The sequence below is a fragment of the Gracilinanus agilis genome, chromosome 2 (genome assembly GCF_016433145.1).
Source record: "Gracilinanus agilis isolate LMUSP501 chromosome 2, AgileGrace, whole genome shotgun sequence".
Lineage (NCBI taxonomy): Eukaryota > Metazoa > Chordata > Mammalia > Didelphimorphia > Didelphidae > Gracilinanus > Gracilinanus agilis.
In genome coordinates this window covers 131,781,453-131,804,068 of record NC_058131.1, presented here as the reverse complement: position 1 = coordinate 131,804,068, position 22,616 = coordinate 131,781,453, and the positions used below count along the sequence as shown (strand labels likewise).

Genomic DNA, 22,616 nt, shown 5'->3' with positions numbered 1-22,616 from the left:
GAAAGCTGTCCTGGGGGTATTTTATAATTATCAATGACAGTCAACTCTTGATTGTATAGATGGGGACAGCAGCACAGAAGATTTTGAAATCTAAGAAAATTCACTGATGTCCTCCTCTATTAGATTAGGTGATGAAAGAGCTAGCCCAGTTTTAATAGATAGAGGCAAGAAAGTGGCCTAAGTAGCACACTAAAAAGGGTGAAGGAAAATTGCCTAGGACCATACTAGGGTAAACAGAAAAATAATTTCTGTTCTACAGCCTAGCTGGCAGCAAGGGAAAGAAGTAAATTCCTGAGTGTGCACACACACACACACACACACACCCCAATACTAACCCCTAGCTTCCAAAAGCCAGTCCAGGACTGTGCTGAGCAAGGGGAAGGAGGCAGCCAGAAGCCGCACTCTGGGTGGCGGGGGGGAAGCCATCTCAGGATCATACTGGGCAGGAAAACAACCCAGGAGTGCATGGATAATTCACATGCAAATATTCAGGAAGTCAATCATCTTGAATACTACCAATAACATAGGTACTAAACTGCCATAAGCCATCTTATAAGGGAGATTATTTTTTGTATGTTGTGCATGGAACATGAGAAAGTCTGATACAAAGCTGAAGTTTTGGATATTAAGAATAATCCAATTTTGTCTCTCTAGACTATATTCTGTTTTCTGTACCACTTAAAGGTAGTCAGAGGGCACTATTCTAGCCATCTAGGAATTTTAAGGAATTATCACTAATGGATATATTATCATATGTTCAAAGCATATATGAGGTAAAACAAATATGTAAAACACAATTATGCCAACATGGCATTTAATCAATCTAGACAATTGTTTAGGCCTCTTTTAACAGAGAATATGAAAACAGTATATAAAAAAGAATCTGGACAAACAACTATTTTATAGGTAGGGGAAAAAAGCTGTAGCTTTTTTTTTTTTTTTCCCAAGGTGTGAATTCTAACATGTGCTATCAATTTGGTAACTTTAAGATTCTTCTTCTTTCCAAGAAGTGACACAAGTCTGCAGCCCTTTTCTGCTATGAATGAAAACTATAATTTTGAGGTTCCTCCTGAAAGAAATTTGTGTGCTTCAAAATTCTGTTTTTCAATCTTAAAGAAAAATTTTAAGTTAATTGTTCTCAGAGTCCCTTTAAAAACATCCAGTCTTTCAATTTTTCATTGACACCTCCAAAGAAATTGTTGCCTTTAGCTTAACATGTACCTGTACAATTAATTCATGTAGCAAGTACAAAGCAAAAGCTGCAAAGCAGAGAAAAGGAATAAAAGAAAAGTGATTATTACCTACTTGTTATATATTTACCCAAACTCAAACTTGTAGGTAACAGAAGAACTTCCTTCAAACTAGTCTTTTTTCTTGAGTCTTAAAAATAAAATAACCCTTCACCCCTGTTTTATACTACATATTTACACTATGATCAAAATAAAAACCAAAGGGAAATTTAAGACAATTATAAGAAATGTCATTAATTTGACAAAACTAATAAAGAAAATATACACAAGTTTTCTTAGTATATAGACGCAACTTTTAAAATAACATAGCCTTAATCAGAATTTGGCTCTTTTGAGCATCTAGTTATGAATAGAAAGCTGCATTTTAGGCTAAAAAGTAATGAGAACTGCCCACAGCATTATTAATTACAAATTACCTGTACGGTTCACCTATCTGCAGATAAGCAAAGCATCAACATGTCTGAACCAGATACGTACTTCACAGCTCACATTTTATATTGGAAATAATTTTTTAAGCATAAAATATAAGTTCAGGAATTTGTCCTCCCTGTACACCAGTGCCATTAGTACTGTCTGAAGAACACTGAAATTGGACAGTCACCTTGCCACACTGAACCTCTGTCATTCCTTCCTGTCCAAAGTAACTCAATTCATTGCCATCCAAAATCACACTGGCTGTGTAAAAGGTGTCTGGCTCAATCTGCACCGGATACTCAAACCACACTGGGAAAGTGTTGCTAGATCCATCTGAGAAATACTTGCTTAAGTTCTGTCCTAGAATGACGCCCTGGCGTTTGAGTTCAATCTTGGCACTGTATTCTGCTGAGCCACAGCTGGAGCCATAGAGGCCAAAGCCAGCAATGAAAACCCTTTTGTCCACAGCAAACTGAATGCTGTCACACCGACCCCGGTATCGCCACTGGTTGCTTCGATAGGCACATGACTGGAAGCGGTGGCAGCGCTGTGGAACAAGGCCCTTACGGGCATTGCTCACAAACTCTAGCTCAGGCTTTTTGGCTGCTGTGTACCAAAGAAAGATGTCGTTGGTTTCATTCAGAGTCAAAACTCCAGACTGGGCAGCGCCATTTGCAAAGTCATCAAGGGCCATGGTGGGAATTCGGATCAAGTATAGCGCCTTTCCAAGGACCTTCCGTTTGTTTTCAATGCTCAGTGACAGATCCTGGCGCTGACACTCAACTTCGGCCCAATTGAGAGCAGCCTCGAAAACAACAATTTCTTTGGCATTTAGAGTCTCCCTGCGGAGTATACTCTCTAATGTTTGGAAATCAATATCACAGAATCCCTCAGACTTAAGCGCTAGCTCAGCTTGGGCATCGATCACCTCCCAGCAACGCTGGGTCAGGTCAGGTTCTTCAAAGAGGCAGCTCTGGGAGAGCAGCACACAAGCATTCTTTGCACTCAGACTGGTCTCCAGGAAGTTGACGCAGGCACGGGCAAGGTGAGGGACGATGTACTTTTTGGCAGCATAGAGGGTGGCCAGCACTGTGTCAGCAGCCAAGTCAATTTCATCGCAATAGATGTATCTAAAATAAAACACACATGTGTAAATGGGACTTCAGAAACCCAACTAGCACCAGAAAATGCTACAATATGCAAAGTGTGTGACTAACATATCAATCACATAGATTTAGGCAATGTATACACCTAGGTATGTTAGTTTATTCTTACTGATGTAGATGAATATAGAACCCAAAAAACCCTAGAGCATGTGTTAAATATCTAAGGTTTCTTTCAATCTTGGACCATCTTTCAGAAAGTAAGGTTACTTTCAGTGATAGATGGCAGGAGACAAGCAGAAAAATTAATAATAAAATGCCAATGTTCAACTGGTAACCAAAAAAAAGTAAAAGAAAAATTCAAATGTAAAAAAAAAAAAGAAATCCCATAAACATGAATGAAAACAAAGCATAAATATTCTGAGTATTGTCCTAGTGTAAGGAAAACTTCATTTCCATGGAAGGACTACCCAAAATTGGCTAGCATAATAGAAATATTTTTTTAAAAATTATTTTGGATAACAAGCACTGATTTTAACAAAAAGGGATCTCTTTATAACATTAATATATATTGTAAATAAGGAGAGCTTATTAAACAGGAGACTCTACAAAATGGAAATGAGCCATTCAGTAGTAACTAAAATTTAAGAAAATGATAATTGGATAAAAAGGTAAAATAAACAATTTGCCTTAAAAAGATGCTTTTAATGGGCCTGTCAGGTCTTTTGAATCACCCTCTATCAAAGAATTAGTCTAATATGATTCAGAGACCAAACAGACATCATGAATAAATGGTTGCTGAAATATGAGAAAGGTAATAATTCTGTGTTTATTGAACACATTTGTTTCCTTCAGAATCTTCTCATTTTACAAAAAAGGCTTGTATACAACATATTTTATGATGGATGAAGAGAAAAGTTCTTAGAATTATTTTAGGGAGAAATCTTTGACTACAAAATCATGAGAAATTTCTTAATTACTACATAAGGTTTTTCTAAGTGGCTATCAGCATCAGAGATAAAATAATACCATGTTGGAAATGGCAGAGAGACAAAAATGAACAATCTCTGTGCTTGGTAGAATGAGTACTCTACTAGGTATGTTGCATCTGGTGTACTACAGTTAGTGTGGAGATACCTAGTTTGGGAGAAGATATTGATAAGGGTGACTACATCGAAAAAAATAAGGGAAAGATGCCCAGGAGAGAGAATTTTGACATTATGCAGTATAAGAATCAGCTAAATAAAGTTGGTTTAGAAAAAAGTTGGAATACAGATTGCTGTATTCCAAGGATGGACAAGATGGTTATATTCCAAGTATTATACAGGAAAAAATGTGAAAAAAAGGCCTTACAATAGTACTGCTTACCCAAGAGGATAGAAACAAGAATAATTAATGGAAAGTCCTGAGACGAATTTAGGATCACATGGAAAAATGTTTTAAAAATTACAAAACAGAAATCCATTCAACATAGTAGAATGAATTACTTTAGGAAGTAGAGGGCTGTCTCTTAATGGAAGATGTCCAGCCAAGGCTGAAAGGCCATTTGTGGAATATATCATATTTCACATGGGATTTTTGATCAAATACAGAATTATCCAGATGATCTCTGAGATTTCTTCCATTTGACATCCTATAATTCTCATATGTAACATATCTTTGCCCTACTTACCTTGAAAAAATAGGGTTTATGATAAAAATTAGATAATACATATAAAGTATTTTGTATGCTATATAAAGTACTTTCTTTATATGCTCATATGTTATACAAAGGTGAACATTTACTATATTTTATCAGAGAATTTTGGTTGTTTTATTATGTGTGTGTGAAAATGTTTCATTATAAATGAGTGTTTTGTATACTTAATTAAAAGTGAAAGGAAACAAATTTTTCCCATTTAGAAGGAGGCATATCTATGTACACATTCTAATTTTAAAAAAACAAAAACTTAGATTTTTCCAAAAAGCTGTGATTTTTATACAGAAACCCATTTGGATAGCTGCAGGACCAGTGAATGATGAAAAATAATCTTTATTCAACCAAAACTGGCACTTATCCAAAGATATCAATTTGGATGAAGTTTCCTTAAGTTGCTAGAATAATTACATAAGTACATTTATGTAAATATATTCTTTCCAACATTAAAAATGTTTATTATTTTATGATTTACAAACTTTATGTTTTTAATTATGATAATTGGAAAAAGTGAAGATAAGCAAATTTAAGTTTTGCACATATTTCTATGATACTGTGAAGCTTCTATTGCCATTTCTAGAAACAAGCCCCTTCAAGAGCTTAGGATCATAGTTTCAGGATCGCAGAATCATAGATATAGACCTGGAAGGTACATGAGAGGCAGAATGGAAATCAACCATGAAGTCCAACCCCCTTATTTTACAAGTCTGGAAACTGAGGGATAGGGGAAGTTAAGTAACTTGTCCAAGATCACACAGGTAGCAAGCAGCAAAGGCAGTTCCTCTGAGTCCAGAACCAGAGAGTGACCTAAAGAATACTTTAGAAATAATATATCAGACTTAGAACCTATTATGGGCCTCTTATATTTAATATAACAGAACATTCAACAAATTATTTCCAAAAACTGCTGACTGCTGTGCTTACTTAATTCTCTTCTACTGTTCAGGGCACTGTTTCTCACTTTCAAAACAAAATATCATACTAAGTAATAGACATTACATTTTTCAGTCTCTCCCTTTTAGTTTGCCTGGAGTTCTTAAGTCATTCGGAAATGTATATGGCTACAAAGCTACACTGATAAATCAAGATACTCAAATAAACTGGTTCAATTATTAGGAGATAATTTAGCTGCCTGCTTTGGGAACCTCTTAGCTGAAAGCAGTGCATTTATGGAAGTTTTCTTTGGTTTTATTATTATTCAATCTTGTAAAAAATTATAACTCAAGAAGTAATTAGATCCACTCTCAATGAGACAGTACAAAGAAACAGGAATGGTAGTTAAGTGAAGTTACAAAATCAAAAACATAATACTGATCATTTATTATCAGAGATTGAGTCTTTAGACTAACTTGTCCAATAAACAACATTTGCTATACATGACAAATAGAAAACTGACCATTAAGTTACTGATGGTTCAATATCAAGTGAAGGTAGCTAGGTGGTACAGTGGATAGAGCACTGAGCCTAGAATGAGGATGACTTGAGTGCAAATCCAATTTCTTACCATTTTAGTTATATGACCCTAGGCAAGTCACTTAAACTGTTTCTTCAACTATGAAAAAGGGATAATAATAGCACCTACCTCGTAAGGTTGTTGTGAGGATCAACTGAGATATTTGTAAAGCAAATTTATGGAACATAGTAGGCACTTATAGATGCCTATTCTTTCCCCTCTTTCCCTTTCAATAGAAAGATGAGGAAATGCTGATATCCTCATAATGTACAACAGTCAGTACCTACTAATACCTCCTTGGTAGCACCACCAAGCCTCCCAATCTGATAACAGCTATGATATCCAACTGACTACAAAGTTAGAGAATAGCAATTATCTTCTGGTCTCCATTTCCCTTGACTTTAACAGAATGCTTATCAACCCTACTAGTATAGTAGTATAGAGCATAAGCCCATAGTTTACAATTTGATGGAAAACTGCATATGCTCATTAAAAAACTATAAATAAAAACTCCCTTAAGTGTTAAAATACTTATAAGAAACTTAATCTTGAATCACAAATGATTACTAGGACTTTTTAAAGAAAAAGCAAAATTTGTGATTTTATATACAATTTTGAGTTACATAAGTCATATTCAAAATATTCCCTTTGTCTTTGGTTTTCCACATCATATTTCCTAAGTGCTGAAGATATATACTGATTCAAATGCGTTACTTAACTCTGCAGTTAAGTCATAATGCTGAATTAATGACATACTATTATTTTCTTCAGTAATAAAAGCCAATGTCAAACATAAGAGACTGGAACTTCACTGCAGAAAAAATCTGAAGGTGAAATTCTCCCCCCCGCCCCACACACACACGTGAGCCACCCATCTACAGAGACTACAAAGGGAATAAAGAGATGGCTGCTTTATTATATTTTGAAGTTATATATTCTCCTATGTGTCTAATATCACTGTACACTAATGTTAAAGTTAAATTCAGCAGCACTGATCAACTTCCAAAATTTAGCAGGATTTCAAACCATAGCTGAAATGAAGAACTATATACTTTTAAGCACAAATTTTAAGATATCAAAAATACTTTTTCAGTAGATAGCATATAAAATGTAACATTTATTTTTGGCCATTCATGGAATTATTATGGAATGTGGTGGGTTAGTTGTATAATAAATCAGAGAATAGTTGTTCAAATGTATGCTTTGTATATATACTTTTGATTCCAGTGAACTGAAATCCCTGCAGCAGTATTTTATCTTTAGCTGTTTACTATATCATGGCATGCTAAAGGTTAAGAAAAGATATTTGACAAGTATTATTTAGGATGACTAATGGATTAAAAGGCAGTAATTGAGAACTATAGCATTATATTATATAGCATTAGTATCATGCTGCATAGGCTGATTATTTTTAACTGTTTAATGTTCACATAATTCTGGATACTAGTGCTCATTACAAGGCAAATGACTTTAATAAACAAGGGGAGGAAAGCTTCATTTCTATATCATAATTTCCACATTTTGAAAATACCTGATCTTTCTTGGAACCTCAGAGTCAGAAAGACCTAGGTTCAACTCTAGCCTCTGACATATATTAAATATGTAACTACTGTCATGTCATTAAGCCCAAGACTATGAGTTACAGATAAGCTGCTGATATTCATTGGTGGAGGGAATTACTATTCCAGAAGTTCTCCATACTGCTGAAAGAATAGGATGGAATAAAAGCAACAATAATATAAAATGAATTTTCAATGTATTTCAAAAGGTAGTTCAAGTTCTAGATCTTAAGGGGTATGATCAAACTCTAATTCTTAATAAACAATGAAATTTCTTATACTCTCTCCTAAGGAAGTGAGTTTAAAATACAAGCATAGTTTTAAAAATAATCATGCATTATGTATGGGCACTAGTCTTTTAGAATCATTGAGAATAAGGTGGTTAAAAAGCAGTCAGCATATGAAAGATGGAAATGATGATAAATAATGTTGTAGCTTTCAGTTACTGCTTTAAATTCATTAAATATCTTAAGTAATGCCTGTTTAAAAAACTTTTCGTACTATCTTTAAAAAATCATTTAATTTTAGAATCCTCAAAAATCACCCTTTTCAAACTTCTCATTTTACAGCTGGAGACAAAAAGGTCCAGAAAGATTGAATGATTTACTCAAAAATCATATATTAATTAGTAACACTTGCAGGACCAGAACTCAGATCTTTCTCACTTTTAGTTCAGTATTCCTTCCATTAAAGAAAAAAAATTATAAATTAATGCTTAAGTTAGTCAGATCTATTCCTTTATGGATACTGAGTTAAAAATCAAATCAAAGCCACATGTCCAAAATCCACATGACAAAATTTTCAATTAAATAGTTTGTACTGTACCATATGCTTTTAAATGTAATTGTGTGCAGTCCTTTGGGGTTTTAATAAATGTAAAGGTCAAAAAACAAATTCTTATTTTATTTATGCTTCTGTTAATGTTAAAATCTAACTCACATTTTAAGTGTGTCACTAGAAGAGTAACCATACAGCATGAATAATTCTTTTCCAACACATAAATGATGCTTACTTCAGCATAGCGAGAAAAGCAGCAGGTTCGACATCTGGTATACGGATTTCATCTTTGTCCTCAGCAAGTTCTCCATAAAACATTGCATGGAATACAGAGCTCCCAACAGCTAAAACATACTGTGGAGAAAGGGAAATCTTATTTCATGCTTTAAATTGAAGGCACTTTTAACAAAAAAAGCTACCCAGGAGAGATACTATGAACAATCAGTTTTAAAGGCTACATAGCACCAACACCAGTTCATCTGAAAAAGCAAAAACATTAAAATCTTACAGTAGTAATCTAATTCCTACATGTAAAAATAGCCTGTAAGTTACTAGTTGCCCAAATGTTTTAAAATGACTGCTAATCTGGCACCCACAAAAAAAAAAACTTATCTAACAAACCAACTCTCAGAGTGGTAAACACACACTACTTTGCCAGCCTGTCATAGCAACTTCCAGTCACAACAGATTTTATCATGACTGGAACTTCAAGAGTGTGTGTATATCTGTGAGGGTTATAGAAATGGATGAATGAGGGCAAATAAAAATGTATAAACAGCCAAAATACCTCCTAGAAGTAGTTCCCTCCCTGATATGCTACTTCCCAGTCCTCTAATAAATAAGCCTAAGACACAACCAACCATGCAGTGCCTGTCAAAGGCAATCTGTTCATCTTAAGTTCCAGTCTAATAGTTAAAAGTTTCTTCTTTGTTATTCCCAAGTCTAAACTGATAATGCAGCTGTTGCTTACTTTGTGTCCTGGCAACCGCTGTGTCCCACCTGGTGGCCCAACCACAAAATGAACATCTGCCATCAAATCATTGTTGAACATCACCGCATTTCTACAAACAGAGGCAGTTCATTAATTCACAGCATCCAGCATTTTTTACACACCCGGTCCACACTCCCACTGGCCACAGATATTAAAAAACCAAGTAATATTTCAGTTACTTCAAGGTAAAAACCAATCAACAAAGATTCTAAAATATATAACCATGCTTGTAATCACTAAGAACATTTGTGAACTAAAGCAAAAAACTCATCCAAGCTTTTTATAATGAGTTCCCATTATCTAAGAATTTAACTATGCATGTCTCATGGGCACAACTACACAAGTTAAATATTACAGCTTGCAAAAACATTTTTATCTTGGAGGAAAACAGCTGTACTATTTGGAAAAGATATGAGACACTTTTCCATTACCAACAAAGCTTCTGAGTAAGATGGGAAATACACATTTGAGTTAAAAACAAGTTGCAGGATGTGCAAAAGTGAAAACTTCAAATGAATATAAACTTCTAAAGTAAATAGAACAGTCTGTGTACTTACCTTTCTCTGATTGTGGGATAAAGCCCCTGCCAATTAGGGGCTGGGATAGTATTATTGTTATTGAGATTCTGCTGGTGGTACTGCTGGACAGTGGTTGTACTGGAGTTGGCTGGCTTCTTACGGGGAAAAATATCAGCAGCCATCTTCTTCTTTTTTTTGGTCTTCAAAGTAATGATTTCATAGCAAACTGGTGGCAACTTGCTGCTGTTGCTGGTATTTGCCTTCTTGGAGCTTTTCTTGGACCTGTTCTTGACAGTCTCTGGAAGCATCAAAAAAAAGGTGAGACATTTCATGTTCTTTCCCTTGTCATCTACCATGAGGACAGTATATCTGTCTGTGTAGCCAGAGAGCCTACATAAGTAAGATCGTTAAGAAAAACAGAATGGATGCCAAGAATTTAAAAGAAACCAACAAAGCTGATATTTTGCTTCTCTTCCAGTGAGGCAAGGTGACCTTTTCACTATGATGAATAAGAAACTGGCTTTAAGTTTGATCCAGTACTTGATTTGTTAAATATATCTCCATTATGATTCTTGATTCTTTTATTTGCTTCTAAGAGCCTTTCTCAGTTTCCCAGATCACCTGAAAATGTTACACTGTGCAAAGACGATATACATAGAGCTGTAGCACTTGTTTTCTGAATTAGGTTAGCAAAATGTGCTTGCTGTAGCAGTGCGAGTCTGTTCAGCTGGCTGAAGTTGTGTGTTGAATGGATCGGAGGAGAGTAGGTATTACAGCCCTGCAGATGGAGTCAGACAGTCAGTGCTTTAAGCCAATAGCTGAAGTCACCGACAATGATTGGACCAAGAAACACAGTGACACCTATTGTAATGTGCATAGCTCCTATATTAAAGGGACAGCAGTTCCTTTTTCTTGCTCACTGTGCATTCAAAAAAGAAACTACATACAGAGCATATTTAAAATGCAAGAAGTGAGTTTATGCCTTTATAGTATGTTTTTTTTTCCCCTCCCTCTATAAGCAGACAATTTTTTCAGGGAAAAACAAATAGTACCAATTAACAAAGGACATTTTCTCCTTTTACTTCTACCAGAATAATCTTCCAGGCAGCATTTAATTCTGATTATTTCAACAGAATCCTCAAGCCTAAAAGCTTAAAAGGATTAATAGCAAAACCATATTAAACACATTTATTGCAAGAACATCTTTTAATAGTCTCTTTTGATGTAAGTTATATTATAGTACAAAACAAGAGATGAGATCATACATTTAGTTTTAACTTACTGTGTTTCTAGCTACAATAATGATTGTTGATAGGAATCTCAAATCTCAACACATTTAATTAGATATACTTATAGAGACCTGGTTTTACTACATCCAAAAAAAAAAATCAAACTAAATCCAATAACAAACAAAACCTTTTAGATGTGCCAATAATTCATGAGACAGATTACATTGAAGTTAAAAAACAACCACAAAAAAACAACAACAAAAACAACTTCTAGATGTACAAACAAGGCTCATATGAAGCAGTTTACACTGGTGTTTAAAAGCTGTAATTCACTAAAGATACACAAGTTGGCATTATTTACTGGGTTCAGAAATGTGAAATTTAACAGAGCTGATAGTCTCATTTAGCTTTGTCTAAGTTTAAAGCAAATTAACCAGAAGCTTTTAATATCAAACTGATATGAAGCCCATTTAAAGCATTGTGTTCTGCTGATTGTTTTTAATGACACAAGCAAGTTTTCCCTGCTTTAAGTCATAGAAATAGGAGCGACTGAGTGACATATAAGTTCAACATTTATTTCTGGTCACAGCAAGAACAAAAAAAAGAGTACAGAGTATTACAGTCAAAGCACCTGTTCTATATTCTTAACATGCTAATTTATAAAGAGGAGCTGATGAGGAGGGTAATTTAATCTTATCCTCATATTTATTTTGATTGCTTCCTCACTGGCTTATTCAAAGCATAAGCCATTTTCTATCTCCATGTATCTCATTGTCATACTTCTCTACTCCCTTGTTCCTTCTTATACCATACTTATAAATAACCTAATAGAGAACATACAAAAAAAAGAGACTTTATACACCATAAATTCCTTCAATTCCCTTAAATTCACACTAAAACCTATCTATATCTTTATTCATCCTCTTCGTTTTCCTTCTTCTTCCAAAGAATTAGATGGGTTCTCTTCCTTCACAAAACCAATCATCTATTTGTACCCTCGATTCTGTAACTTGCCATTTCTTTCAAAACGTCAATCCATTAATCATTCTCTTTCATCTTCACAATTTTTCTTGTGACTTGCCCAAATAGTTCTGAAGTTCCTTCTGCACACACACACACACACACACACACACACACACACACACATCCCCTCCCTTTCTGATTCTGGAATCCATTCCTATGTCTTATATCTCTCATTTACTGTCAGATTTCCAGAAACAGAAGTCTAACTAATGTCATCTCTTCCTTCCATTCCATCAACATTCACTTGCTTAATCCTGCAATGCTTTAGAAACCACTATTTCTAAACTCCTAACTTTTAACATATCTATTGACTTCAATTATTTAATCTGATCAGGACTCCTATTCACAATCTCTACCATCTGGATAGTTTCTTTTCTTTTGGCTTCTGTGATATGTTTTTTTCCTGGTTCTCTTCCTACTTATCTGACCATTCCTTAATCATTTTTGCTAGTTCACTTCCTTTTTCCCTATACTCTGTTCACAATCCTCAAAAGCCCATTAGGAGTTCATCAGGTAAATTCAATTAAACAACAGGTGGCCAGAATTAAAAAATGCTAGTGACTCTTCTGCCTCTAAACGTGACAAGCTTAGCTCATATTCTTTGATTAACCTGATCCCTCTGGATACTAAGCAATGAATTTCTTCAGCTTTAGGCTGGTAAAACCTTCAGTTTTGTCTCTTGCCAGATGTTCTTCTGGCATCTTGCTGAGAGTTTGTGGTTTTAATCGTATTCCTATTTCTGATATTGCTTTCAATTTCTTCTTCCTTTCAGCTACTTGGTCTGTTCATCTAATTCCAGGTTTGGTTTCTGAGCCATGTTGCCTACTTTCATATAAGCAGGAACATTCTTGTGATCAATCCATCCAACTCTACCAAGAAGCCAGGTTTCATGGACCAAATATAATCTCTAAATGTATGTTTTCAATCATCTTCTCTTTGTATTTTTTCCTAGATTATATCATCTACTTCCATGGTTTCAAAAATTACTTTTACCTAGATGACTATCAAATTAATAAATACAACCTTGTCCCACATTTTTAGCTGCTACTTATTGGACACTGATTAGATGTTCCATTACCCTGGCCAAAATCTGAATTTATTATTTTCCTTCTAAAATCTGACTCTCTCGTCAAATTCTCTATTTCTGTTGGTGGCATCAATTCTCAATTACTTGTTTCAAAATTTTAGGGTTGTTTGTTGGCTTTTAGCCTTTTGTTGAATCTACCTCCACAAATGTTTCTCAAATTGGTCTTCTATGCTTATTATACTACCTTATTTTAGGCCATTATTACTTCTCACCTGATCTACTGTAATAACCTTACAGGTATTCCTATTGCTAGTAGTCTCTTTTCCAATTTATCCTTCCCAAAGCTGACAAAATAATATCACTTACCCACTCTAACATTATGATTATGTATAGAATAAAATATTAACCTCTTACCTTAATATTTAAAGCCCTCTACATTCTGCTTCCAATCTTCCTATTCCTGTGCAGCCTTATTTTAGCCTTATTTCACTCAACTCTTGTCATGTACTCCACATTCCAACGAAGGCTAAATTTGACCTGTTCACTCATATCCCTGTGTAGTCACTCAGGTGACTTCCTACATGACTAGGATGCACTCCCTTCCTCATTTTTGCCTTATGAAATCCAACTCTTTCTTGAAAGTCCAGGTAAGGTAATATCCACACTATTTCTCAAACTAGAATATGGTGCTCCTCCTCATATTTCTTAAGAGTATGTGGTTTAGACTTCTCTTTTCCCCACATCACAATGTATCTCATACCATACTTACTTGTTTTATGTCTCATCCCTACATATGAATCATCTTTGTGACTCTAGTACCTAGAACTATGCCTTAAACCCCTATGGACTTAAATGTCAAGTTTAATTGAAATTTTCCTAGATGTTAGAGTGTCCTGTTTTCACCACCATCACTGCTACAGTAGTTTGTCAGAGCTACCAGAAGAAATATTATTAGTAGAAAGGTTTTCTGTCTTTTTTGGTCCACTGACTCATGGATAAAATCACAACCTTTGACAAGAACTTGTATACTGCTATTTGAAAGAGACTGAATCCTGCAGTTTATTTATTGGATTAAGACAAGCATTCAAGGTAGTCATATAAATGAAACCATAGTTTCAGATGAAGCCTTCAAATAAAAACCCACATTAAGTATCAAATAACTTAAAGCTACTCCTCTGAAAGTATGTATAAGCACCAGCATCTAAGAAATTTTGGGGAGTAAAGCAAAATATGTGAATCCTTAACTTAAGCTGGCATAAAAAAAACTTACAGAGTAAGGTTTCTTACATATGGTAGCTTCATATTGCAAATTATTTGAATCAAATTAGACCAATTCAAAAAACACAAAATACATCTAAAAAGACAGAAAGAAGCTAAAAAAAAAAGGTTTTTAAGATCTCCAAACACTAGTATATTATGTTCATATTAGAAATCCTCAGACCTTTCCTTGCTCATTTCTTACAAGCTCAAAGGTTCCATCTAGATGGGATCTCAGAAGTCAAATCAGCCATTTTATAAGTGAGGTAATGGAGGCCCAGAGAAGTTCAATGACTTGCCCAATGAAACTCCTTGGGGGGTAAATGGCAAAGACATAAGCTGAATACAGTTCTTCAGCTTCCAAGTCCAGATCTCCCTTCCAGTGCACCAATTTTAACAAGGTTATTTTGTTTGCCAGCCCATATTAGACTAGAAGAAACATGGTATAGTGGAAAAGAAAACCAGTTTTGTAGTTAACTCAATGAATTCATTGTTTGCTTTTTGCCACTTGCTGTGTATACCATGTCAAATCCCTTAAACTTCTTGAGCCTTTCTTCATCTGTACAAGGGTAATTAATGGCTATACAAGTGTCTCTATAGAGTTTGTGCATAAGCATGTACATGTAAAACACTACAAATGCACAATGATTTAGGCCTGAATTATACGAGTCGACAGATACTTTTTAACTGAATAAGGCACTGTGCTAAGTGCTGAGAATACTTTTTTAAAAAAAAGGCAAAACAAAACAAAACAAAACAAAACTCTGACAAAGATATAATTACTCAAATATATAAGGAGCTAAATCAATTGTACAAAAAAATCAAGTCATTCCCCAATAGATAAATGGGCAAAGGACATGAATAGGCAATTCTCAGATAAAGAAATCAAAACTATCAACAAAACATGAAAAAGTGTTCTAAATCTCTTATAATTAGAGAAATGTAAATCAAAACATCTCTGAGGTACCACCTCACACCTAGCAGATTAGCTAACATGACAGCAAAGGAAAGTAATGAATGTTGGAGGGGATATGACAAAATTGGGACATTAATGCATTGCTGGTGAAGTTGTGAATTGATCCAACCATTCTGGATGGCAATCTGGAACTATGTCCAAAGAGCACTAAAAGACTAACTGGCCTTTGATCCAGTCATACCACTGCTGGGTTATACCCTAAAGAGATCACAGGGAAAAAGACTTGTACAAAAATATTTATAGCCGTGCTCTTTGGGGTGGCAAAAAACTGGAAAATGAGGGTATACCCTTCAATTGGGGATCTGTTGGTGATGGAATACTATTGTGCTCAAAGGAATAATGAACTGGAGGAATTCCATGTGAAGTGGAATGACCTCCAGGAATTGAAGCAGAGTGAAAGGAGCAGAACCAGGAGAGAACATTATACACAGAGACCTATACACTGTGGCACAATCGAATGTAATGGACTTCTGTACTAGCAGCAATGCAATGACCCAGGACAATTCTGAGGGATTTACAAGAAAGAATGCTATCCACATTTAGAAAAAGAACTCTAGGAGTAGAAACACAGAAGAAAAACAACTGCCTGATCACATGGGCTGATGGGGAAATGATTGGGGATATAGACTCTAAACGATCACCCTAGTGCAAATATCAATTAGATGGAAATAGGTTTTGTTCAATGACACATGTAAAACCCAGCGGAACTGAGCGTTAGCTATGAGAGGAGGTTGTGGGGGAGGGAGGGAAAGAACATGAATCTTGTAACCATGGGAAAATATTCTAAATTAATTAATTAAGTGAAATTTTCCAAATTTAAAAAAAAGAAATTACTAGGAACTGGTCAAGTCTCCTGATATCTCTCAGTTTCTGTATCTGAAAATAAAGATTATAATAGTTTAAAAAAAAAAGAGGCAAAAAACCTGTCCCTCAGTCTCAAGAATACTGTCTAAGAAGGGGAGACAATATGCAAATAACTAAGTACAAACAAGATACAAATAGGATAAATTGGAGATAGTCTCAGAAGGAAGGCAGGAACATTAATAGGGTATCAGGAAAGGCTTTTTAGTGGAAGGTGGGACTTGAGCTGAGACTTAAAGGAAGCCAGGGAAGCTGGGAGACAGAAATAAGGAAAAAGGATTCTAGGCTTGGAGAAAAAAGTCAAATAAAATGTCAAGATTTAAGAGATGGAATGTCATGTGTGAGCAACAGGAAGGAAGACAGTATTACTAGCTCAATTAATATGTGAGAGAGAAAACATGAAAAGATTCTTGATTCTTGAAGACTATTTCATCAAAGAACAAACCTCTCTCAAATCCTACCAAGATGTAATAGAATATCATGGATTTGGTGACATATATCTAAAGCACAGCCTATATTCAGGGAGGCTTGGCTTATCCCCAAGTTATCTACTAAGTAATGAATTTTTCACCATAGCATATTCTCAAGGACCATTACTAACTTGCAAGATGTTAATAAAAGGCATCAATGGAGTATGGACTCAAATTCACCAAAATCAGACAGTATCAAAAATGAATTAAATAGTTTTTCTAGGAGTGCCTAAAAAAAAAACAAATAATTACCACATCTGGAATGAAGGAAAAATGGTAGTAAGCAACATGGGGATGGAAAAGCATGCTATTCATTACTATCATAAAGTAAAACATTGAAATATACAGAATTAGGCATACAGGTAAAGCCAAAATATTTTTTCAAGTATTTCTAATCAAACTTTATCTTAGAGATAAGAAAAATAAGGCCAAGAGAGACCAAGTACCCTCATTTCTGAACAGTTTCCTGAGAAGCATACTACTTCTCAAATAACTTTAAAAGAAAAACAGTATCAAAAATAGAACTGGAACTAGCTAAATGGCTGGATTGAAAGAATGGTCATTACTAGTTCACTGTCAACTTGTAATGAAGTATACAATGAAATGTCCCTGAGATATTTGCTAAACTTAAACTAACATTTTTTGACAATGGCTTTGATAAAATTAGATGATGCATTTCTCAAACATGAAAGGCACAAAATTAGGAGGAGCAGAGTTGGGATCCAAAATGATCTTGACAATCTAGAACAGTTAATCGAATCTAGTAAGATGAAATTAAATACAGATAAATGGCAAACCATAAATGTGGGTACAAAAAAATTCAACATCACAAATATAATGTGAGAGGCATTATTAGATAGCAATTTGTCTGAAGAACATATGCAGGAGTAGTAGATAGCATGCTCAATGAACAAGCAGTGCAGCCAAAAAGTCAATGTAAAATTACATAAAGAGAAGCATAACTTCCAAGGGTAAAAATGAGAAAGTACATCTGTTCTCTACCCTAGTGAGTTCACACTTTGAGTACTATTTGGTTTATGAACGACACATTTTTAGGAAGGACATGGAAAATCTGGAAAATTTCTAAAATGGTGAAGAATTTTAAGTCCATATCTAAGTATCAGCTGAAGAAACCAAAGGTATTTAGCCTAGAAAAGAGACGATTAAATGGGAACCTGACAATTATCTTTAAGCAATGGAAGGAGCCTTTATGTTAAATAGTCTTAAACTAGTTACGTTGGTTTCCTGAGAGTAGAAGTAGAAGAAAGGGGTAAAAGTGTAAAAGGGCTCATCTAAGCTTGATGTCAGTAAAAAAAAAAAAACAAACCTCAACATATCCATGTCAAGCTACACAAAAGGGAAATGGGAGATTCTTTGGTGAAAGTGAGAGAGAAAGAGATAGGAAGCACAAGCAAAGATTAAATGACCACTTATCAGATGTATTTCAGGGGGATTCTTTTATGAGGGCTGAGTGAAGTTTTGAGATTTTGTTAAGGGCTATTTACATGGAAAGCTATATGAAAATATAAATCAACAAGACACCAGAAGCTGTAAAAGATGTTAAGCATATACAAACAAAAAATGGATAACTATTTACTTTCATTCACAAAATCTTTATGACCTTAAGAATATATGAAAAGTACTTTGACCAACTTTAAAATGTCAAAACACATACAAGATGATAACAATTTTTAGAAACTTAGTTATATGTCCCTCTAGATCTAATATTTCACACTTTTTCTACATATCAAAATTGGGTTTAATAAGACAAGAAAGGAAGCCTGTAAGCTAAAGTAAATTGAACTTACTGTTATCTATATTATATCTAGATTTTAAGAGTTTTGTGGATAATCATTATATTATATTTCTTCCACTTGCTCACATTGCTAGGGGTACTGATTTTCATGGGTATTTTAATAAGGGTATGTTTTTAAGAGCTAATGAAATGACTTCCCAAAGGAATTTAGATTTTCATGAGTATGAATTTCTATACTAGAAAGAATATTTAAAAATCATAGGAAAATTGTTCAAAAAACTGAATATTTGTTTGCATACTGACTATTTCTATTTTGACAAAAACACTGGGAAATAGAAATGAATATGGAATCAATTTTGGTTGTTTCTCAACTCTCAACTTCCAGGGCAAATGGAGAAATCTGGAAGACAGGTTTAAAAAAAATCCAAACTAATTGTTTATACTTTTGAAAAAAATCAGACACAGAACATGCTATAATGACTTAACAACAACCTGGGACACAACTTTATAGGTCTTAATTATAACTATATAATATTCACAATGACAAATTTAAGACATATCTTCAAAGATAGAAGATGCTCTATATGAAAGGCAGTGCAATGTGGGAGAAAAATAATAACCTTGGAAATATAAGATAGTTATTAATTCAAGGACCTCAGTTTCCTCATCTGAAAGATGCCTTAGTGAAACAGGTGACCATTAAAATACCTTTTCAGATAGAGGAAGTTAGGTAGCACAGTGGATAGTGCACTTAATTCAAATGTAGCCTCACACATTGACTAGCTCTATGGCCCTGGGCAAGTCACTTGTTTGTCTCAGTTTCCTCATCTGTAAATTTAGGATAAGAATAGTATCTACCTTATAGGGTTGTTTTGAGGGACAAATGAAATAACATTAGTTAAGCACTTAGCACAGTGCCTTGTACATAGTAGGTGTTTGTTATTTATTTCCTTCCTCCTTTTCAGGTCTAAATCTTTCACTAAGATCTGATTCTATTACTTAACCTGTGTCTGAATAAGTTGTTCATTTCTTTGAATTTCAGTTTCATCTGTAAAAAAAGAAACAATACCTACACAACTTAACTGCCACATAGGGTTGTTTTAAGAATCAACTGAGATGATACTGGCATAGAAAAGTACTTTGTAACAAAGTACTATAACAAATTTTATAGTAATAATTGTTCTTTTAAAAACTCACTAAAAATCTAGGTGATTTGGATGAATATTTACAAAAATATAAATTGCCTAGATCAACAGAAGAAGAAATAGAATGCTTAAATAATGCCATCTAAGAAAAAGAAATGAATAAGCTATCAAAGAACTCCCTAAGAAAAATCCCCAGGGCCAGATGGATTCACAAGTGAATTCTATCAAACATTCAAAGAACAACTAATCCCAATACTATACAAACTATTTGACATAATAAGCAAAGAAGGAGTTCTACCAAATTCCTTTTATGACACAAATATGGTACTGATCCCAAAGCCAAGTAGATCAAAACCAGAGAAAGAAAACCACAGACCAATCTCCTTAATGAACATAGATACAAAAATCTTAAACAGAATACTAGCAAAAAGACTCCAGCAAGTAATCACAAGGGTTATTCATTATGATCGGGTGGGATTTATACCAGGAATGCAAGGATGGTTCAACATAAGGAAAACCATTCACATAATTGACCATATCAACAAGCAAACCAACAAAAACCACATGATTATCTCAATAGATGCAGAAAAGGCCTTCAAGAAAATATAACACTCATTCCTATTGAAAATACTAGAAAGTACAGGAATAGAAGGACCTTTCCTAAAAATAATAAACAGTATATATCTAAAACCATCAACAAGCATCATCTGCAATGGGGATAAATTAGAAGCCTTCCCAATAAAATCAGGAGTGAAACAAGGAAGCCCATTATCACTTCTATTATTTACCATTATATTAGAAACACTAGCAGTAGCAATTAAAGAAGAAAAAGAAATCGAAGGTATTAAAATAGGCAATGAGGAGACTAAGCTATCACTCTTTGCAGATGATATGATGGTCTACTTAAAGAATCCTAGAGAATCAACTAAAAAGCTAGTGGAAATAATCAACAATTTAGCAAAGTTGCAGGATACAAAATAAACACACATAAATCATTAGAGTTTCTACATATATTCCAACACATCTCAGCAGTAAGTGTTAGAAAGAGAAATTCCATTTAAAATCACCCTAGACCAGGGATGGGCAAACTTTTTAAAAAGGGGCCCAAAGGAAAGGAAATGCTCATCTTTCAGTCTGTTTCTAAGGTAACTCTTTTGAAGTTTCATTGTATTGTAGTAACCTACTCATTGTATTCGTCAAATTAAGGAATCATTCCTGCAGCCAGATAGAACATTTCAGCCCCCCCCCCATCTGGCCCACAGGCCATAGTTTGCCCACCACTGCCCTAGACAATATAAAATATTTAGGAATATATCTGCCAGGACAAACACAGGAATTATACGAACACAACTACAAAACACTTTCCACACAATTAAAACTAGATCTAAACAATTGGAAAAACATTAATTGCTCATGGGTAGGATGAGCAAACATAATAAAAATGACCATCCTACCTAAATTAATTTATTTATTTAGTACCATACCTATCAAGCCATCAAGAAACTTTCTTACTGAATTAGAAAAAACTATAACAAAACTTATTTGGAAGAACAAAAGATCAAGAATATCAAGGGAAATAATGAATAAAAATTCACTAAAATAAAAGGAAACAAAATCCTAAATTAGTATCAATTTTTTCATCCCTCCTTTTTTTAAACAAATCTCAATCGAGATTATTGTTATTTACTATACCTTCCTCACAGCTTGTCATCCTCAAAGCTCACTCTCTCTCACCTACCATAATCCAATCTATGGCACTGTGAAAGGGAATTCTTTATTCTTTTTGTCTATTTTGAGTTAATCAATCAAGAATTTAAAGTGTCCCTACTTAACACTAAGTAAGTGAGTTCACAAGTCATTTAGAATAAAAAGTTCATACCTCCAGAGGCAGTGCTAGGTAAATTGAGAAACTGTGATTGGTTCCCCTGAAGTGGGGATTAACAGGAAGTGACATGGAAAAAGGGTTATAAAAGGCAAGACTGAAAAGAAGATTCCTTGGCTCTTGCAGCAAGGAGACTCTTCTGGAGGAGGATTCTGAAGGATTCTGCACAGGAGAGGCTTGCTGGGTGAGTGACTGGAGATGAAGGAAGAGGCTTGCGTTAGTGGAACTCTTGCTGAAGACACCACCAGGACTCCTGGTTTAAGAGACTCCACAACTCCACGTGGAGATCCAGACTTGAGGGAGCCGTTGCTGGGTGGTAGCTGGACTTCTTCGGACAGAAATTATAGGGTGTCTAGCTAGGCAATACTTTTTACTTCCTTTCTACATTTCTCTCTTTTACTATATATCTATTAAACTAATTTGTTAAGAGCAGTTAACAGACTCATGACTTAAGAGTTAATTTTTATAAACAGTGACCACAATCTTTTATTTTTTAACTCTTATATTTAGTCAAACCAATTTTAATTTTTACAGCACCCAGATCTGACAATTTGACCCTTTTAATACCTCTCATATGCATCTCCATCTCTCCACTGACACTACCACCATCCTAGAGCAGACTTTCGTTACTTTATGCCTGGACCACTGCAATAGGCTGCTACTGGGTTTCTTGACACAAATCTCTATCCCCATCAATTTTCCATGCAGGTGTCAAAATGATGTTCCTCAAATTCACCTCTGAACACATCACCCCTATACACAATAAACTCCAATGACTCCCTATCTTAATAAGGCCTAACAATAAATTAACATTTATATGTTGCTCATACATGCCCATATTAACAGTGCATTAAGAGTTTTACAATTACCATCTCACTTGACCTTCACAATAACCTTATAAAGTAAATGCATTTTACATATGAGGAAACTGAGGCAAACAGAAGTTAAATGTTTTGCCTCAATTTGCTTCTCTAGACATGTCCACAAATGACAAGTAAACTAAATGGCTACAATATGATGAGATACAACTAAGTTAAAAAGGCCTATTAGAAGAAATATTGTAAGAACATGCTAAAACACACAATTTAATTGTTTGAAGCAAGACAATCTAATATACAATAATCAGTACCAACATAATTCTTTCTAAACAAAATAAAAAAACATATATTTAAGTCACATAGCTAGTAAGACTGTGAGACAGGATTTAAATTCAGGTCTTCCTGAATCCA

The 22,616-nt window shown here is 34.5% G+C and overlaps 1 protein-coding gene across 2 annotated transcripts in view; it reads right to left on the bottom strand.

Moving 5' to 3' along the window:
• Positions 1–1,761: 1,761 nt before the first annotated feature.
• Positions 1,762–22,616, bottom strand: part of BTBD3 (BTB domain containing 3) — a 43,827-nt gene continuing 22,972 nt past the window's right edge. Inside the window, exons 2-5 of one of the 2 annotated variants that reach the window (XM_044660719.1) lie at positions 9,801–10,059; positions 9,223–9,313; positions 8,488–8,606; positions 1,762–2,794 (exon numbers count right to left, since the gene is read on the bottom strand). In XM_044660719.1, coding sequence (XP_044516654.1) covers positions 1,762–2,794; positions 8,488–8,606; positions 9,223–9,313; positions 9,801–9,943 — 1,386 coding nt within the window. In that variant the 5' untranslated portion in view covers positions 9,944–10,059. Of the gene's footprint in view, positions 2,795–8,487; positions 8,607–9,222; positions 9,314–9,800; positions 10,118–22,616 lie in introns of those variants that run through there. The other variant, XM_044660718.1, reaches the window with a different exon arrangement.